Genomic DNA, 21,391 nt, shown 5'->3' with positions numbered 1-21,391 from the left:
TCCTATATCTGGTCTATCGATTCCATTGACTGTGTTGCCCTCCTTGCGTGGTTGACAACTGTGGATGTTAGGAAGCTCTTGTGTTCAGCTGAAGCAACTCATATGTTCGCCTTAAGCTGGAGAGATCTACTCCCTTGTGCCCTGTCTTCAGCTCCACAAGGAAGCCCCACATTCACTCTGAGTAGCCCTTACCCTACACAGCCCTCTCCTTTCCTTGATAGTTTTTTCTGTATTTTTATACAGGTGGTTTGTTAGCCCTTTCTCACAAAATCCACACTCAAATTTTCACTGAGTGCTGAGTGTGTACAAAGAAGGGCCTCTGTGCATATGAAGTTTCCTGATACTAGTGATATAGGGAGAACAGACATTGGTAATACAAGAGAGGAGAGAGAGAAAGAGAGAGGGGGGAGGGTGTTTTCTGGTTTTATCCTGCTTCTTTAAACGGAACTTTCTTTATTTTAATAAAACCTTTAAGATGTATTTATTTATTTTTAATCATGTCCATGGATGTGATGGCATGTGTGAGTGCAGGTGCCCACAGATTCTAGAAGAAGGTGTCAGCTAGAGTTACAGGTGGTTGTGGATCCTTTGACGTGGATGCTGTAAACTGAACTTGGGTCCTTCAGCACAGCGCTGTCCCTCCAGCCCACTAAGCTATCCTTCACAACACTTCTGTTCTTACCTTAACTACCAGTTAGGACCACATTGCAGACCATCCTCATTTTGTAGTGAAGAATGTTAGTGACTCACAATAGAAAGAAGACAAGGATTAGCTAACATCGCACATTCTCAGTTTTGAAATGACTTGCGTGTGTCTGTGTGTGCCTCAGTGAGTGTGTGTGCTCCATATGCATGCAGGTGCTGTAGAGTTCAGAAGAGGAGCCACAGTCATGTGAGCTGCTGATGTGTCTGCTGGGTGCTGAACCAGGTCCTCGGGAAGAGCAGCAAGTTTTCTACCTGCTGAGCCAGCTCTCGAGCCCCTATTAACTAGGTTTTTAAAAAAATCTCTGAAATAATGTAAAATTTAAATATACTAAAAATCATTTGATAAGACAATATCGTTTCTGTAGCCTGTCCTCAGTGGGATGGGGGATCAGCTGGTGTCTAAAGGGAAGAGTGACCTGGGAAGCTCATCAGCTTCCTCTCCATGCTAGCAGCTGGACTTAGCCGTGAGCGGGCAGCCAGTTTGGTTGCTCTGTGCAAGGTCAGGAAGCCTGGAAGGCTCTTCTTTTGACTTGAATGAAACACATTTTTGACTGAATTGACTGACTGTTTAGGTTTCTTGTAGACACAGCCTTAGCTAAGAAAACTGAAAAATTGCTTTTGGCAAAGAAAATTGCAGCTAGTTATATCTCATAAAGCCATTCTTGTGTTCATTTTCTCAAGGAAATTGCTTGTAAGTGTATTTTCTAGGGGCAATATGTAAGAAACCTTTTTATGTTTAAATAAAAACTCAGAGATTTTCAGTAACAAAAATGTCCCATTGACTTGGCTTAGTTCTAAAAAGGAAAGAAAAATCTTTACCCAAAAGAAAACTCATACATTAGCTAAATACTGACAGGATTCGAATTTGTTTGCTTTTTAAAAATTCTTGCATATGTCCAGTCTTTGGGGATACACAGAAACATATTAGAAGAATCTTTGGCTTCTAATAAATCTTTTTATATTTATTCCCACTTGAACATAATTTCAGGATTCTGTAGAAAAAAATCTATTAATCTTGTTTATATAAAGAAGAGTTCTCAATGCTTAATTTTATGCCTCTAAAATATGAGTAACATTTGATTGCTCAGACTGTAGATTTTCTTGGCTAATAAATATGTCACATCAGTTTATAATTGAGAAAGAAGTGTATGTGAGAGAATGTTCTCATATTTGGGCTCTTATCCAGAAATTCTGCATGTGGCTATTCAGTCTGTTGTTTCAGAGTTGCTGTGGCAAGAGGCAGACATTGCTTTGGCAACTGTGCTAGCTGTTAGGCTGGAGAGCAGCAATGAAGCTCCTGAGCAATTCAGAAACTCCTGCTTCCCAAATGCAGCCGCTGAACACCTTTAAGCAGGGGCAAATCAGAAAGCCAGAGCAGGAAAGCACTGTGAGCCCATGTCAGTGTGGGTGATGCTGTGATGCTGACCTACGGAGGACTGGGGAACACATAAAGGACATGCAGTCTGGACAGAGCCAGAAGACCTGCTGTTAGACCCTCCACATCCATCCTAAGATGGAAAATTATTCATTTACTTAGCATTTTATGATGTACATTTGAGGTTTACAACATAATGATAGTGTGTGTGTAGTATATATATTATATATACTTTTCCATATGAAGCAGATTAATATATCTATCATCTTATATAGTTGTTGGTTTTGTGAAAGAAGCAGCTAAAAGTGACTTAGTGACTTATTTTAGAAGAATTCCCTAATGCAGCACAGTTTTATTACCTTTATATCCCACTGTGTATTAGATCTCTAGACTTGTTTATTCTGCACATATGCTTCTCCTGACACTGTATTGATCAACATTTCATCCCATCTCTATGTTTGTGATCTTTTTGCTTTTCACTCCATATATATGGGGGTCTTTGTGTTTGGCTTATTTGCCTACTAAACCGTCTTCTAACGTCATCCATGTTGTGGCAGATGGTAAGTTTTCCTTCTTAAAAGAGGAATTATATCCATATATCACATTTCCCCCTCTAGTCTATCAGCAGGCATTTAGGTTTGTTCACGTCTTGGCTATTGTGAATGATACTGCAGATGGTAGAGTGCAGAGTCAGTAGGATCACTAGAAGCTTGTGATCTCACCCTGCTTGTTTATACCCCAAGGGGACATTGCTGTTGCTGGCTTGGATGATAGTACTAGTTTGAATTTCTTTAGAAACTTCACACCATACTCCTTGCCATACTGCCTGTACCAGTCTATATTTCCACCAGTGGTGTACTTCAGGTGGAGTTTTCCTGTCCTGACAGTGCTACCAAATAATCATTCAGGAACTTAATATTAATTGTAAATGCTTGGCCAATAGCTCAGGCTTATTATTAGCTTACTCTTACACTTAATTAACTCATATTTCTTATGTAGGTTCTACCATGTGGTTCATGGCTTGTTACCTCATTTTCTACATGTTCTGTTTCCTCTGTGTTTACTGGAATTCCCCCCTGACTCTGCCCTTCTTCATCTCTACATCCTTAGTTTGGTTGTCCTGCCTGTATTTCCTGCCTGGTTATCAGCCAGTTAGCATCTTATTAAACCAATTCAAGTGGCAAATCTTTACAGTGTGCAAAAGGATTATTCCACAGCATTTCCCCTTTTGTCTAATTCAAAAGGTTTTAATTTTAACATAGTAAATCTATATACAACAAACATAGTCAATAAGTAAGAATTAGAGTTGCAACATTCAGTTCATTTGTATTTGGCAAATTTAGAGAAAATACTATCCCATCTTGGTAAGTTTAAGTCTTGTACCTAATTTATTTTCTGTCCTAACTAAAGAAAATTTTAATTTTAATTATTTAGTATTTAACTCCAACAAAGACCCCAGAAGGATGAAATATTGCCTAATGACAGGGACATTTGGCTGACTGGACAGTCATCCTAGATTTTTTTTTTCTGCAATGTCAGACATCCATCTTTGGCCTACAGTCCTAGTATAACTGACAGACTTTTCTGAGATGTAGAGAATTTTGAAGGACTTTCCTTCCTTGTCTTGGCAAAGTTTGGCAGTCACTTTCTTTTGTGTCCTGCTGGTCCAGTTTGGACAGCATATTGTCAGCAATTGAAGTAAGGGCAGTTTTTTTTTGTTCTCAAATGGCTAGCTTTTGTCATAATGAAAATGAACTCCCGATGGAATTTCTTCAATGACCATTATCTTCTCTGAAGTAGATTGGTGCTGTCAGGGGCAGATGTATCTTACTGTCATGAAAAACCTTAGATTATTAAATGTTATATTCTGCAGGTCTTTGAAAAACCATTTATCTATCTAAATATATGTTTATGACCTTGAAAACATACTTAACATGACTATAATTTGACTATTAGAGATGACTAATAACCTGTATTTCTTAATTATATATTATATTTTTAAATGAGTTGCATAAACATATTACCATAAACAACAGTACAAATATACATACAGTATAATAAAATTAACTTTAAATTTGTATCAATATACCAAAATTCATAACACTATAAAATATTTAAGACTAGTAGTTTGTTTTTTTAGTTTAAAAAGTAGATTTAATAATCTACCCTTTTATCCTATCATTTCTATATCTCCTCTTTTATTTTCAGAACAAGATCATTGAATCTAATCTCCTTTGTTTAGTTTTTTTCTCTGACTATTATCAATAACAACTTGTAACAACACCCTTAAATGATAATAAACATCCATGACCCATGTTTTTGAAATGTGGGTGCCATTGTCCAGAGTACTTCCTGTTGTTTGTAGGCCCTGTGATCTTTGGGGAGCCTTGATAAAATCAGGATAATTGTTAGGTTTTGGCTGGAATAGTTTGTGAGGCTGAATCATCTCAGCCAGAAGTCTTGAAACTGTTCTGGATGCTGGATCACCTAGGCCATCCATTTTCATTGGTGTCTGGTTCCCGTGTTCTGAAAATACATATATTTTAAAGACAATATACATATTTGTATTAATGTAAGTATAGATTGTGCATCATACACAAGTAAGCCAAAGTTGAGTTTGTTTGAGCAGGTAAAACATACATCACATGTCCTGTAGTTATTTTAGGTTTATTTCTTTATGTCTGTAGTCAGGATTTCAGGGAGTCTTCCTCAATCAAACCTGATTTTTTTTTTAACCCAGAATGAATCCACAGCTTCTCATTTCCTGTGGAAATAAAAACATAACCTCTCTCCTCTCTCTCTCTCTCTCTCTCTCTCTCTCTCTCTCTCTCTCTCTCAATGCAATACACTTTCTGACTTAAATTTTAAGTTAAGACATTTTCAAAATATATAGGTTAGTTTAATCTAGCAGCCAGAAAATTCAAAAACAGCATAATAAACTACAGGACCCAGACTCTCTGTGTGTTTTTATTTTTACGTGGCTTTTTGTTTTATGTTACTTTTCTCCCTCTTTAAGGACTTTACCCTTGTTTATTTTTAAACAATGTTTTTTTCCTTCATTCCAGCATCCTTATTTTGGTTGTACTGCCTATATTTTATTAATATTTTATTGGTTTTATTAAACCAATTTTAGTGACAAATATTTTACAAAAAGATTATTCCATTGCAGTGTGCTGGAGTTCACTCCTTTGTATATCCGCAGCAGGATTTGTTACCGCATGTCTAATAATACATATAAATATTTGTATGTCTTTATCTTTGTATATGTGGGTGCACATTCACATATGTGTGTACATCTTTGTATACGTGGGTACACATTCATATGTGTAGTTGAATGGGAGCAAAAGTCAGAAGACACTCTCAGTTGCCATCCTTAGGAACACCTTTCTTTTCTTTTTAGACGGGACCTTTCAATGGCCTGGAACTCACCAGTTAGTCTAGACTGGCTGGTCAATGAGCCCCAGGGATCCTCTTGTCTCTGCCTCCCCAGCACTATGATTACAAACCTGCACCACCATGCCTAGCGTTTTCATTTGGGTTCTGTGGATTGAACTCAGATCTCTAATTCAGGTTTATAAATTGATCCGTTTCGCTAACTAACCTTTTAATGCTCTTTGTTTTAAGTGCTGGTTGTCTTTATGGACTGTATTCGTTAGCTTTGTGTTGCTGTGGCCAGCATATCAGGCAGGACAACTTGGGAGAAGAAGCATTCATTTTAGCTTATGGTTTCAGAGAGTTTGGTCCACAGTTTCTTGTCTCCATGTGTTTGGGCAAAAGCATCATGTTAAGGAAGACAACAGCTGTGTACGTCATAGCAGACAGACATCAGGGAATGAGGCAGAAAGCAGCCAGGATCCATTCCCTTCTCTCAGTCCCTTTTCATGTTTCCTCAACCACCCAAATAGTCTCATTTGGGGACCAGGTATTCAAACGAGGAGCCTGTAGGAGACATTGCATGTTCAAACTATTCCACTTCACATAGGTGATAAAGCTCACTCTGTTTTTATTTGTTTTCTTCCAATTACTGATGTTGAGTATCTTTTCATATACTTGTTTTTTTAAATTGGGTTAAAAATAAAGGTAATCAAAAACCTTCCAAAAAGATAAGCCTAGGAACAGATAACTTAATGCTTAAATTCTACCTAACAGTAAAAAAAATCATTGCCAGTGTTTCTTTTTATTTAAAAATCTGTTTAATATATTTTTATTGCTTCCCCCAGCTTCTTATACCTCCCTACCAACTCAACTTTGTTTTTCTTTCCCTTTCAAAGGACTCCCCGAAACTACAAAAAAGAATAAAAACAAACAAGAAAAAGACCAATAGGATAAAATAAAACAGAATAAAACAAAAGATCCACAGAAAAAACAGTGTTCATTTTCTGTTGGCCAACTATTCTTGGGCAGGGGGCCTCCCCTGGAGTATGCTTGATATACCTATGACTCTCCAGTGAAGAAACCGGTTTACCTTTACATGGGTCTAGGGAACCAAACACTGGTCACCAGGATTTACTGGCTGCACCATCTAACCACCTGACTCTCACTATTTCTGTTCAACATAGTTATGAAAATACTAGTAAGAACCAGACAAGAAAATCAGTTAGCAGAGACTTTTTTTTTGTTTGAAATGTAATAAAAAGTTAAAGTAATCAAAACAACAGCATACTGGCATAAAACCAGGTAGAACAGTGGAACAGAATCAATACCCAAGAAATCAGCCTGAACAAATACAGTCAAGTAAGTTTTGGCAAGGACAGTATGGGGACATGGAGAGTCCCTTCAGTGAATGAAGCTGAGAAAACTCGAGATTCACACGCAAATGGAATTGGACCCTTACGTGATTCATAAGAACGACTTTACAAGGTAAAAATATCTAAACGTAAATAAACGTGAGTCCTAAAGCCGTGATACACGCAGGCGAGAAGGTAAACGGAAGCTCCTTGGCCTCGGCAGTGACTTGTTGGAAATAAGATGAGGGTAAACTAAAGCTTCTGCAAATGGGAAGCCACATGCCCTCTAGCCACTTCGTGTTTGAGACCGGGGCTTTCACTGAGCCTGAGTGGAGCTTCCTCATTGGGCTGGCCTGTCTCCCCTCCCCACAGCACCAGGGTTACAGATGTATGCCACTACACCTGGTTCTGAACTCAGGTCCTCATGCCTGCACTTTATCAACATGTTTTTAGGAGTAGTGTTTGTAGGGAGGAAACTCAACTACATTTTCAGTTGGCCTTGCATTATGAATACATCTTACAGACTTTTATAAAAAAATGTCTGCTTCTCACTGCTAAAGAAAAAAGTACCGTAGGACCTTATTACTAACACTCCATAGAATGATGCCTTGCGCATTTGATGTGGACTTTTGTACACCTGCCAAGAAAAAGCACTATTTGCCCTGAGCATAAAGGCTGTTATTTGCAGGTCTATTCCACTGCTCTGAGTCACTGTTGGTTACAGGATTTATACTTATCTTGCAATACAGAGCATTTTCTTCTGGGCCTGAAGTTAAATCATAAAATGTATGCAGGAATATTCCACATTATCTTTGTCTTGATTCACGTACTTGAAAAACAAAGTCAAGCATTTGTAAGATTTCTCTCTCTCTCTCTCTCTCTCTCTCTCTCTCTCTCTCTCTCTCTTTCTCTTTCTCTTTCTCTCTCTCGAATTGTCAAAGAACAAATTTAATTAATAAAAATAAGCAACTAATTCTAGGTATCTAAGACTAGAAATACATTTCTTTAGCAAAATAAGAATATTTAATTTCCTATGCTAACAAGTTATTCCACTTCAAAGGATAAAAGTAAATATATTCTATACCTCCAAGCCAGGTTAAGCTATCTATACTTTTGAAGAGCATCTGAAGTCAGATGACATGAAGCCACTGGAATATTCTCCGTGTTGCTTCTGCAGGTTTTCCAAGGCATTCTTCGGTGTGCACCACGGAGCTCATTCTTTCTCCTCTCTTCAGCTCAGATCTTCCCAGCTCAATTCCATACAGCCAGTGAGCCAAGTTTGGTAGAATTCTGTACACACCAATACTAAACTCAAAAAAAAAAAAAAAAACCCTTGTGCCCATTTTCCCCCTCAAAAAGTAAGGCTACTTTTAATATTGCCTTTGAACTTTTACAGTTAGAGAGCCTTATACAATCAAATTATTCCTTCATTTAGTGAAGTGCATGAGATCTTTGCTGAGGCCGTTAACTAGTGTGCTAAAGTTTTAAGTCACAAAACCACAGCAGTGTGTTTTACACCAGTATGTTTAGATTTTTTTCTTTCTTTTTTTTTTCTTTTTTTCTTTTTTTTCTTTTTTTTTTTCATGGTTTATTTTTTTTTTATATTTAAAAATTTCCATCTCCTTCCCTCCTCCTCCCCCCTCCCTCCCCTCCTCCTCCCCCTTCCCTCCCCTCCTTCTCCCCCTTTCCTCCCCTCCCCTCCACCCATACCTCCCCTCCCTCCTTCTCAAGGCCAAGGAGCCATCAGGGTTCCCCACTCTATGCTAAGACCAATGCCCTCCCAACTCCCCCCAGGTCCAGGAAGGTGATGGATCAAGCTGAGAAGGCTCCCACAGAGCCCGTCCATGCGGAAGAATCAGAGCCCAGAGCCATTGTCCTTTGCTTCTCAGTCAGCCCCCGCTGTTGGCCACATTCAGAGAGACGGGTTTGGTCGCATGATCCATCAGTCCCATTCCAACTGGAGTTGGTGATCTCCCATTAGTTCTGTCCCACCGTCTCCATGAGTGAATGCACCCCTCTCGTTCCTGACTTTCTCCCTCAAGTTCTCGCTCCTTCTGCTCCTCATCAGGACCTTGGGAGCTCAGTCCAGTGTTAAAGTCATAGTTCATCTTGAGAAATGCTAAGATAGGCTTATTGTTGCTGGTTGTAACCATGTTATGGTCCAATTTTCTTTCAAGTATGAGTTTTCCTGGTGGAGTATTTTGGTTCTAGGTATCTAAGACTAGAAATACATTTCTTTAGCAAAATAAGAATATTTAATTTCCTATGCTAACAAGTTTATTCCACTTCAAAGGAATTGAAGACTTTCCTGTGCTTGTCAGGAAGGTGGTCGGGTTGGCTAAATGGTGCCTTCTTTTCTGCCCACAGCTCATGCGCGAAGCGTAGTGCCTCATTAGCCCAAGGACCTCGCCTGCCGGAAGTTGTCATCTTTACCAGCAATCCATCACATCCCTTTTAACCTGTTTTTTTTTTTTTTTTTTTTTTTTTTTTTTTTTTTTTTTTTTTTTTTTTTTTTTTTTTGCACAAAGTGGAAACATCTCTTTCACGTTATTTTTGTTATAAATTTAAGCAAATGGCTGACAATGGCCTGGAGGAAATACCTAAAAAGTGCCCCCACTGCGCATCTTCTCAGGCCGACCTGCTTTGTGTGTGTTCAGCAGTTAACACTCCCGTTTTGGTGGTGGAAATGTCACAGACATCGAGTATTGGTAGTGCAGACATTTTTGCTTCACAAGAGAGAAGAAAAGAAAAAGGTGCTAGCAGAGAACCTTCCACGAAAGACTTGGTAAATATTGAAGATTCCTCAACACAGACTGACAGCCCTTCTTCGTTCTTCATTCCCCCCCTCGGGCCCCGTCCACGGAGCCCCTGTCAGCCAATTCATCGGCTTCTTAAAGTTCTTAAAGCACTGCTTATTTTCTTCAGCAGAGATGAGCAAAGTCGGTTAGTTCTATGCTTTATAATGCTTCCAGTCACTGTCTGAATCCTTTCTCAGGATTCCAAACAATTAACATTATTATTCCAGCTCTTAAAGACTGTTTATACAGAGAAAATGTTTTCAAACTTCAGACTTTTTGTTAGTTTTCTTCAGCTGAGACAGAGAAATTTATGACAGAGCTTAAAGTGTGGCTTCAACATCTAAGGTGAAGTTCTAGACATCGATCTAGAATATAAAATGTGTTTGTAAGGTTGGTTCACATGATTTTCAAATAATGTGGGCTTCCAATCAAACTGACTCGGCTTATTCATCAGTGTGAAGAGCATAGTGGAAGGCCGTAGCTAGTCTAGCTCTGATTTGGTCCCAAGGAACAGGAAGTTTAGGGAAAGTCATTTCCTCATTCTTCACCTGAATCTTTTGACAATTGCACCCTCACCTTAGGGTCTTTTTTAGCCCAACGAGGCAGTGACTTGCACTGAGTTCTGGATTTGAAAAAAACAGTAAACTATTTTGTATACAGTAAATATTATGGCTTATCACACTTAGAGTTCATCATTAATAAGAGTGTTACATCTTAAGAGTTATTTTTCCTAATTCTCCTTTGGCCCTAGTCCACAAGATCAAATGTGGAGAGAAAGGCCTCTCAGCCCCAGTGGAGCCGGAGCAATGTCACAGAAGGGAAAGTCCCACACATAAGAATGGAGAATGGAGCTGATATTGAGGTACGCAGGAAGCCAGCTAAGCTACTGGAGAGGGTCGACTTTCTTTTTAAAGTTTTGTTTTTATCTTTCATCTTTTTAACAAAATTTACTTATTTTAATTAAAAAGTTTTCACAATATATTTTGATCATGTTTTCCTCTCCTCCAACTCCTCCCAGATCCTTCCCACCTCCTATCCACCCAATCTGATCTTCTTTTTCTCTCTCTTTCAAAATAAAATAAGACCCCCAAAAACACAAAACAAAAATAAACAAGTAGAAGACCAAGAAGACAAATATGCCAAATATGAAAAGTGTGTGTGTGTGTGTGTGCGCGCACACACACACCAAACAATCAAATAAAAAACGTGGAGTTCATTTTGTGTTGACCAAGTAGTCCCAGGTACAGGACCTGTCCTGGAATATGATTAGTATAGTCAGTAACACTTGATTGGAGAAATTGATTTTCCCTTTGCCAGCAGGTATCAATTGCAAATAGCTTCTTGGTTAGGAGTGGACTCCACGCCCACTTCTCCCACTCAGTTCTGGGACCTCCCTGACTTGAACCTGTGCAGTTCTTATGAGTGCTGCCATAGTTTCTGTGAGTTCACATGTGAGCCTAAGATAGGCCACAGCCCTGTGAGAAAACCTAACACTGCTATTCTACTAAAGGAACATAGCAATAAAATAACTTCAAATAATGCTATACCCATAGACCACTGTCTTGCACAACCCTCATTAAGGAAGCTTCTTGCAATAGATGGGAATTAATACAGAGATCCATGACTGGACATTGTGCTGAGATACTTTGGAGCACTTAGTTCTAAATGTGATGTCTTCATCAAACCCCTGCCTTTATGGTTCAGGGGTCTATGCGGAAGAGGAAGCAGAGGGTGGCAAGATCCAGGGTAATGGATGGCTCCAAGGATAAAGACAGCAGACCTGAACTTTCAGCTTTCCTCTGAGTCAGTAGTTTGTGACAGAGCAGACAATTGAAACAGCCTCTGAGGAAGGAAGTAAAGACCACAGGAAAAAATTTAAGCACATTGATGTTTTTCTAAAGGAAATGCAAGGCAAGCACAAAGAGCAGAATTTGGATCCCTGGCATCTGTGTAGAAAGTGGGGTACAGTGGCCCTGTGTGGAAAGTAGGGTACAGTGCCCTGTGTAGAAAGCAGGGTACAGTGGCACTGTGTAGAGACCGGGATACAGTGGTCCTGTCTAGAAAGTGAGATACACTGCCCCTGAATAGAAAGTGGGATACAATGACCCTGTGTAGAAAGTGGGGTACAGTGGCCCTGTCTAGAAAGTGGGGTACAGTGGCACTATTTAGAAAGTGGGGTACAGTGGCCCTGTGTAGAAAGTAGAGTACAGTGGCCTTGTGTAGAAAGTGGAGTACAGTGGCCCTGTGTAGAAAGTGGGGTACAGTGCCCTGTCTAGAAAGTGGGGTACAGTGGCCCTATCTAGAAAGTGGGGTACACTGGTAGCTGTAGTCCCAGTGCTAGGGAATAGGAGACAGAAAGATCCTCAGTGCTAACTGGCTGCAGGTTCAGGAGATAGAGCCTTGTCTCACTGAAATAAGGGGGAGAATGATTGAAGAGGATGCCTGGTGTTGACCTCTGGCCTCCATCCACTCTTGAGCACATGTACATGCACACCCACACACATACATGCACACCCACACACACGTACATGCACACCCACACCAACGTACATGCACACCCCCACACATGTACATGCACACCCGCACACATACATGCACACCCACCCACATGCACACGCACACCCACACACGTACATGCACACCCACACACATGTACATGCACAACCACACACGTACATGCACACCCACACCACACACATGTACATGCACAACCACACACGTGCATGCACACCCCCACACACGTACATGCACACCCACACACATGTACATGCACACCCACACACACGTACATGCACACCCCCACACATGTACATGCACACCCACACACAAACACGTTACACACGAGAGAAAGCGAAAAGGGAGAAAGAAATATTGAAAATCCAGACATGTCACTTTAAATATGACTAAAGGAACTATGAAAGAGTAATGACAAGAAAAATTACATTAATATTATGTAACTTTAAAAGGTGTTTTATTAATTTATTTGAAATTATTAGGAAAACCTGAAACACTTTCAGTTGAAAAGTGTAAGATTTTTCTGAAATAAAGTCCTATACTTAAAGCAGTATATAAATTTACCAGGTCTTAAATTTAGCTGTAAAAACCTTTCTAAAAGCAAAATGTATTCATTGTGAAAATGTGGATCTGAGTTAGAGTTGACCAATTTACTATTCACCTTTACTTCACTTATCCTATTTTTTTATGAAATTATACAATATTTAAATTTATGTACACCTAGATAAATATTCTTCAGAAAGATAGTTGAAGTTAAAGCTTCCTTCCCAATTAACATGCACAGGCTCATTGTAAATACTTTGGCCATTTGGGAGAGAATAATGAACAAAGTTACAGTTCTTCACAATTTTGCCCACAGCTATTTTTCATATTTTGATGAGCATCTTTCTAGACATCAACATCAATACCTCCACATAGATCCATGTTTACCAAGGGACCATGTTACACGTGTTTATTATATTCTATACTACTACGATTTCCTGTATCAATAAAAACCTTTCTAAAATATCATTTTTATCCCATCCCTTTAAAATTAGTAGAGACAATAAGTCATTTCCTTTTTATTTTCATCACTTTGGGATGATGTATCAAGCAGTTAGTTGAAGAAAATATTAAATTATAAAATATAATTGGATATTCTCTACTTTATACAATCTCCTTAGACCAGTGTTATAATACTCTATCCAAATTATGGTTATATATGTTTAGAGAGAGATAGATGTTTAGGTTTTAGGGGGGAATTTGGAAAGAAGCAATAAAGATTTTGTTCTGAGGGGAAAATTCAGGTAAATGATCATCTTATTGAAGATATAATAAATAAAGCACAGGCAAAAGCTGTTTATCAATGTAACAAATTCAAATGTCTTTGTAATTAGTTACCTAAGTTTTCTGACTTTCATTCTCAATACTAGGCTAGTAAATGGTATTGGGGAAGATGGGATGAGGTTTTTAATCGACAAGAGAGAAATAGTTCCAGAGTGGCAGTGGTGGCACATGCCTTTAATCCCAACATCCAGGGAGGCAGAGGCAGGCAGATCTCTGTGAGTTCGAGGCCAGCCTGTCTACAGAGTGAATTTCAGGACAGGCTCCAAAGCTACAGAGAAACCCTGTCTTGAGAATAGGTAAGAAAATGGTGATAGTGTTTGAAGATCAGTCATGTGCTGAGAGTGTAGAAATAAAGGGACAGTCACCGTGGTGCAGGTCATGTGGTAAAGGGATGCCCTTCACGGGGCATTCAGTCTTCAGGAAAAGCAGGGCAGAAGGGAAAGCAGAAGGAGGTGTAAGCAGCGCAGCCGCCTGTTCCGTGGTGCAGGTGCAGGCAGCCACAGAGCTAGAGTGACATCTCTAGGGCGGCCATGGCGCTGACTCCACAGAGGCTGCGCCTGGTGGAGCTGACTCGGCTGTTGTCCCATGTGTCAGTCCATGTGTGCGATGGGGACTCTGCTGCTCCTCTGTGTCACAGAATCTGACTCCTGCCAACCCCCAGGAAATGAAATGTAGTGAGTTGTGTGGCTTTTCTTTTGCACTGTGAACCAGAACACTGCTGTTGGCCAAACCAGTTCATTCTCTCTTTGTAAGAGAGTTAAATGGTGAGTCAGAGTCTTGGTTTAGTTCAATAGTGCTTAGCCTGTGGGTCACAACTCATCTAGGGCTTGCATATTAAATATTTACATTGAAATTTGTAACCGTAGCAAAATTAACCATGAAGTGGCAACAAAATAGTCTTATGGTTGGGGTCACCACAATGTGAGGAACTGCCGGTTCAGATAGTGGTATCATGGGGAGTGTATTTTCTTCTTGTTTCTATTTTTATTAAAATTTCTATTACTATTTTCTTTTCTAAAATAAAATGAATAAGGCAAAAACACCAACACATAAATAAGAAGATATAAAGTTAAAGAAGGAGGCACTTGTTCATTGTTTCAGGGTCAAACTCAGGGCCCTGTGCATGGTAGATAAACACTAAACCATTGAGCCACATCCCCGCCTGGCTGGTGGTTATTAGGATTGATTTCCTAGTGTGACTCTTCGAGTTTGGGGGTGAAATTTTGCTGAATGTATTGTTTATGCATATGTATGTATGTATCAAGTACATATGTATATTAATATTTCACTTCTTTTCCTCATGAAAGTGTTTCATTTTATTATAAAATTTTATATTAGTATTACTTTATAATGTGTAGATTGAAATAAATCAATTTCCACATTTTTGAACTTTTCCACATTCACTTTTAGAACTTTTGTGGTTTTCTTGCAAAAAGTAAACAATTATTAAAAGTCTTTGAAACTTGACTGTGGCTAATTAAGAAGTGTTTGTTACTCCTGAAGCAAATCCATAGTATCACCATTCGATTACCCTAGAACAGAATTCCTCCTCCCTCAGGTGGAATCTTTCACTATTATATGCTCATTCTTAATGCCTGACGACCACCGCAGAGACAGGGACTCTTGTTTTGTCTCCAGGAATTCTATACCTTCGGAAGAATATTGGGACAGGGGAGCTTTGGAATGGTCAGTGAAGCTACAGACAAGGAAACAGGAGCTAAGTGGGCAATTAAAAAAGTGAATAAAGAAAAGGTAAGGCTTCTCCGTGCAATCCCTAGGTACAGCACCCAAGTGGGGTAGGGGTGGGCAGTGCAGCTTTCTCCTCTAACCCAAGCTGTGTCTTCCCTTGGAGACCAGGGTTGGGCTAACTGCTGGAGAAACATGGAGACTGCTCTAGTCTCCTGTGAGGGGATGAGTTCCTGGACTAGTTCCGTAGACATGTGCTGTCTGGAAAATGCAAAAGCACCAGCATAACCAGTATAACCAGATTTATAAACTTTGCTAGTGAACTTGAAGTCAGCAGTGGTGCTCAGTCTGTGCAGGTGAAGGCTGGAAGTACGGGTGTCTCTGCTGGAAGCAAATCCCATTGCCCCTCCTGAGTTATTGGATATACTGTTCTTGAATTGTCTTTTTTTAAATTCTCTTTCTTTACTATTGGCCAATTCCCCTCCCATCTAGTCTCCCATCCCTGTGTAAATTCCATACTCCCTCTGTGTTACTTGTTGGCAGGGGACTGGGCTTCTCCTTAAGAGCTCAAACATCACATCAGGTCATCATCAACTGTTAAAAAATTCTGTCTGGATAAAGAAGCAAAATGACACCATTGTGGTCTTTTCTTCTTGGATTTGTGATAACAAGTATTGGATCTATAAAATTAAACAGTAACCTGCCAAGCTGTGGTGGCGCACACCTTTAATCCCAGCACTCAGGAGGCCGAGGCAGGTGGATCTCTGTGAGTTCGAGGTCAGTCTGGTCTACAAGAGATAGTTTCAGGACATGCTTCAAAGCTACAGAGAAACCCTGTCTCTCACACACACATACACACAAAAAAAAGAAAGAAAAAAATTAACTAGCAACCTCTATGTGTTTTTTGTGATTAAAGCAAATTTCCAGGTTTAACGAGGTGACATAATCAACTTTAGTAAAACAATTCAGAGCCTTTCTAACAGCTTTTGCAGTTCTTTTGAACTCTCGCTGTCGTCCACTGGGTTGCCTGGCACGCTGTTTCTTTGCTTTTATTGTTGTCAGGACTACAGGTTCAGTATGGGGATTGTATTTGCAACTTTGGGAATTACTGTCTCACTCACATGCTGGTACTGGAAGTACAGTATCCTGAAGTAGCAAAATAAAATGATCTGTCAATACAGGAACTGGAGAGTATATGATTACAGTACATGCAGGTCAAGCCACCTGGGGAAAGAGGCAGGAACAGAATTGAGATGAGTAGCAGGAGAAATTGTGCTAACTTCACGGGAATTCACTCCTCATGGTCACTGTTTGTCTGAGCTCTAGGCTAAGCTTGAAATGCGCCTTCATCCTACTTGGGTGGGGTGCAGCAGAGGGATCAGTATCCTCCCCACTCAAAGACAGTGAAGGTTGAACGAGAAACGGAATTGGAAGAAGGTCCTAAGTAAAATTTGAACTAGAAAATGCCGTATGATCAGTTTGTTTCCCTAAGAACCATTATGTACTTTCCCAGATTGGCTCTAAATGTGTGTGCAGAAATAAGTCCTTTGTTACTTCTCTCAAGAATATTTTTGTGTTGAAGAAAGACAAAAATAAAAGAGAAGAATATTTATTGTAAGATAATGGCAATTTCAGCCTTAGGGGAGCACCCTAGAATTTTCCAGATGATTAGACAATCTTACCTACTTCTGAAGGACAACCACGTGGTCCCTTCATTTACCTTTGTCCCAGGCATGGGAAAGACTGGATGTTAGGAGACACTGTTGAATTAGTCTAAGGCAAGGTCTCTGTCTCTGTCTCTTCAGTTAACCAGGAAGAACAGAAAATAACACACACAAGGTTAAATACAAGATCCCATTGCCTATATATATAAATATAATATATTATGTAATAGATTATTTCTTATACATATGAATGAAAACAAGACAACAAAAAACAAGTTTTTGGTTATGAAGTCATCTCTGATTGGAAGACTTTGTTTTTGTTAGGCTAATGCAAAAGGATCACTTCAATTGAAGGGAATATCAAAAAGAAATGCTAAAATTGTGAGGGGCCAGAGGCCATGTTGTAGCTAATTTATGGAAACAGTTCAAGAGATTGATTGAGGCCAAATGAAATACAGCTTGAAAGTGGACAAGGGAAAGAAGGGGCATAATTTGATCTGATTATGGGGTAAATTGCATGATATCATTTAAGAAAGACACTATTCAAAACTGCAGAAAAAGGTGTAACATAGCTAACTTCCATACTGAGGAAAGTAGAAGTGGCATTCCTATCTGCAATCTGTTTCTTCCTTGGTTAAGGCTGGAAGCTCCGCGGTGAAGCTACTTGAGCGGGAGGTGAACATCCTAAAGAGTGTCAAGCACAAACACATCATCCATCTGGAGCAGGTGTTTGAGACGCCCAAGGTAAAGGTTCAGCAGGTGCTGCGGTTTGAGGGTTATTATTACAAAACGAATATTGTTTCCTTCCGAAGGAGCCCTCTGGGGTGCAGTTGCTCATGTCCTTGGCAAAAGTCTGTCACCAGAGATTGATGAGAACGTTCTCGAGGACTTTTATTATTGATTGTATAATTAGGTGTGCAATGATTAGATTGATGTTTTTAGTTACATGTTCTGGGTGGCACACTAGAAACTGTTTAAGGTTAGCATAGCTTCGTGCAATCGAGATGGCATCCTTTTGCTCTTGCTCTTAGTCTCTCTGCTAGAGACCATTTGATTGTGAAGGTCTCACAAGGTTAGGTTCATGATCCAATGAAGAGGCTTACTTGGCACAGTGTAGAAAATGTTTTAAAAAAATTCTCTCCTACACTGCACCCAATCGCAGTTTCCCCCTCCCCCACTCCTCTCAGCTGCCCCGCCCCTCTCTCCCAGATCTCCTCTTCCTCTTCTCTTTTGAAAAGAGCAGGCCTCCCAGGAATACCAACTGAACAGGGCATAACACGTTTTTATCTTTGTCTTTCCAGTGTGTTTCGTCTCCTTTCTTTCCTAGATATTATCCTTCTCCAATCTTAACTGTAGGTTTTTCCCTCGTGAGCTTGGGATTACTTGCACTTGAAGCAATACACTATGTGGCTAGGCATGTGGACAGATGGTCTGTTTTTTTAAGTCCTGATTCCACCACTTTGTAGCTGTGAGAATAAGGCCAAGTTACTCAACTGTTCTCTCTGCAGGCGTCTCACCGGTGAAGTGCTGACTCATCTGGTTGTTGAGGGATTAAAGACTAATGGGATTGTGGGTATAATGCATCCCTCTCCTCCAGGGTTAGCTATCGTTCTTTGTTCTCTCTGCCAGACTCGAAAGTAGCTACTAATAGTCAGTTCGGATTATGTGCCACACTTTATCAGCTGAAAGTGCTTGGCAACGGGACTGCAGCTGACCTTTTGTCTTTTTGGTGATCCTGAAGGTCAGACCTCTGGCCTTGTATGTGTTAAGTGATGCCCTGCTTCCCGTCCCTGAATTGTGATTTCTTTTGTCCCCAATAATTTTTAATAACTTTGTTCTTTGTTGTCAGTTTTTAAGGTTTCTGTATGTGTATGAATGTTTTGTCTGTGTGTGTCTCTTTCGTTTCACCCGCCTGGTCCTCAAGGAGGTCAGAAGAGGGCTGCAGATTGTCCCCGTCTGGACACAGCTATGATCCATCACGTGGATGCTGGGAATGCAAGCCGGGCTTCTGCTGCAGTAACCAGTGCTTTGACATCTTTTCCATCTTCCCAGCCTCTTTATCATCAGTTTTAGGCAGTTTGATTTCAATGGATCTTGATAAAGTTCGCTTCATGTTTCTTGTGCTTGGGATTTATAGAGCTTCTTGGTTCTGTGAGTTTGATTTTCATCTGATCTAGGAAAATTTTAGTAATTATTTCCCTAAGTATTTTTTGTTTCCGTGCCCTACTCTGGAGGGCTTGGTACATATGCCAGATCCCTTGGTACCACTCACGCACACTGCTGTCCTGCTCATTCCCAGCGTTTTTCTGTGTTCAATCTGTATAGTTTGATTCTTACTGTGAACTCAGCTTCACTATTATTTTACATCTAATATTTTCTCATCTCATCCAGTAGAAATTTGATTTCCTTCATGTGTATATTCAACATACGATCTCAACATACTCTGTGTCTCCACACTTCATGAATACAGTGATAGGAACTAAAGTCCTTTTCCTACTGATTGTATTGTGTATGTTATTGTTAGCTCAATTTTGATGGGCCTTTCCTCCTTCATTCTGTGTTATATTTTCTTACTATTTATATTGTTACTTCTATATTTATTTACCTATCTTTGTCTTTTAATGTAAGGTCTTTCTATGTAGGCAGGATGCTCTGGAAATTGCTACATAGCCAAGGCTGGCCTGGAACTTGTGAACCTCTCACCTCAGCGCATGAGTGCTAGAATTTCAGGTGTGCTCTACAAAGCCTGGTTGCCACTTAATTTTAATTGGCTGCCAGATATTGTAAAAATTACCATTTGGGGACTAGATTTTTAGATTTTAATGTCTATTTTGAGGAGAGATGATATGGTCTCACTAGATAACACTGAAATTAGTGAGCCTTCTGCTTCCAGTAGCTGGGATTATATGCATGCGCTACCACATCTGGCTCTAATAATGATTCTGGAATTGTATTTTATGACATAGTAAGTAATCTGGAGACAGCTCAATGTCTTTGGTGTTCGATTTATTCTTTGTGACGGGTAATAGAGTATCCTCTACAGGACTAGTTTCCTCTTCTCCTGAGGTGCGGCCTTCTGAGTGCTCATACTGTCTCCAATGCTATATGATTATGGGATTTCTCTCTATGGCCAATGAGAACACAGCTTTTCTGCCATTCATGAGCACCAGTGACTGTCCCTCTGGCCTGGCACATGGTTAGTTCCCAGCTTTGGGACAGTGAACATACTGATTAACACTCTGTCGAAGAGTTAAGGATCTCTCTCTCTCTCTCTCTCTCTCTCTCTCTCTCTCTCTCTCTCTCTCTCTCACTCTCTCTCTCTCTCTGTGTGTGTGTGTGTGTGTTACATACGTAGAGTTTCCCTTTTTGATATGTTTCCCTGGAAACTTTGGTTGTCTTGGATCCCCATCTCCTGAATTCACGGAGGCTACTGGGCCTGCAGTTCTGCATGGTGCTCTCCTGTTGGCTGCACACTTGGGCTTGGCAGCTTCCTCCCCTCCCATCATTGCTGCTGTTCTCTGCAGGCTCTGTGATGCCCCCAATTCCATGGAGCCCTTCTCATCTCGTCATCTGTTAGTCACACCCCGTTTTGCCCCGAGGTGCGGCAACTCTTCATGGGCTTGTCTCATGGGCGTCTCTCTCAGAACACTGCCCTTCTGTGCTGACTTATGGCTTTCCAGTTCTTAACTTACTTAAGCAGAGGGGCAAACGAGTCTATTATGTGTATGAACAGGAGCTTGAAGGTAAGGAAAATGGTCATCTGTGGTTGTCCTTTTCTGTTTTGCTTGACTTTGATTCACATGAGCTGAATCTGCCCATAAACACACACATCTAGACAGCTGAAACTATGCTAAGGAAATGGTATCTAATTGGTTGTATACTGCCAATCAAACACTCAGACTGTAAGTCTGTCTGTGCTCTAGATATGCACAATTGTTTCAGATAGTTGTAGAAGACTTGAGTAATGCACTCTGTCACTATAACTTTGATCAACAGATATTTAACATTTCTAGAAAGATTTATTTTTATTTTATGTGTCTGTGTGCCACACATGCAGCACTCTCAGAGACCAGAAAAGGGCGATAGATTCCCCTGGAACTGGAGTTACAGATGCCTGTGAGCTGGGAATGGAACCTGTCTTCTGGAAGAGAAGCCAGTGCTCTTAGCAATGCCCATCTCTCCAGCCCCTTGCACATTTTATAAATTGTGTCAATGTATATTGTAACTACTGATAATGCAACTTTCCCTTCCAAATAGTTTGCCTTCCATCCCAGCCACGCCGTAGCGCTGTCTGTGAAGAGAGTGTGGCTCAGTTGGAAAGCCACACCCTGTAAAACCCTCAAGCAGCCTGAGATTCAGTGACTCAGAATCATGGCTCTAGGAAGAAAGACACTTACCTCTCTCCCCACTTTAAGCATACTGACTGAACATAGATTGGATTAGTAGCATAGTTGGATTAGTAGCTGTTACAAGAACAGAATCAGACCCCCAAACCTTCCACACAGCAAAACTCTAGAATATACGTCCGAATGGAGACAAGGAGGGTGATTGCGTCTGCTGGCAGGGCCTATGGGAAGGCACACCTTTTAGTGGGCC

General features: G+C 40.3%; 1 protein-coding gene across 1 annotated transcript in view; it reads left to right on the top strand.

Moving 5' to 3' along the window:
* The first annotated feature begins 9,379 nt into the window (after window positions 1-9,379).
* Window positions 9,380-21,391, top strand: part of Stk33 (serine/threonine kinase 33) — a 72,658-nt gene continuing 60,646 nt past the window's right edge. The window contains exons 1-4 of the mRNA XM_038345260.1: window positions 9,380-9,592; window positions 10,357-10,467; window positions 15,084-15,197; window positions 17,435-17,539. Coding sequence (XP_038201188.1) covers window positions 9,380-9,592; window positions 10,357-10,467; window positions 15,084-15,197; window positions 17,435-17,539 — 543 coding nt within the window. The remainder of the gene's footprint in view (window positions 9,593-10,356; window positions 10,468-15,083; window positions 15,198-17,434; window positions 17,540-21,391) is intronic.

This window comes from Arvicola amphibius, chromosome 1 (assembly GCF_903992535.2).
Source record: "Arvicola amphibius chromosome 1, mArvAmp1.2, whole genome shotgun sequence".
Lineage (NCBI taxonomy): Eukaryota > Metazoa > Chordata > Mammalia > Rodentia > Cricetidae > Arvicola > Arvicola amphibius.
This window is presented reverse-complemented; position numbering and strand designations above follow the sequence as displayed.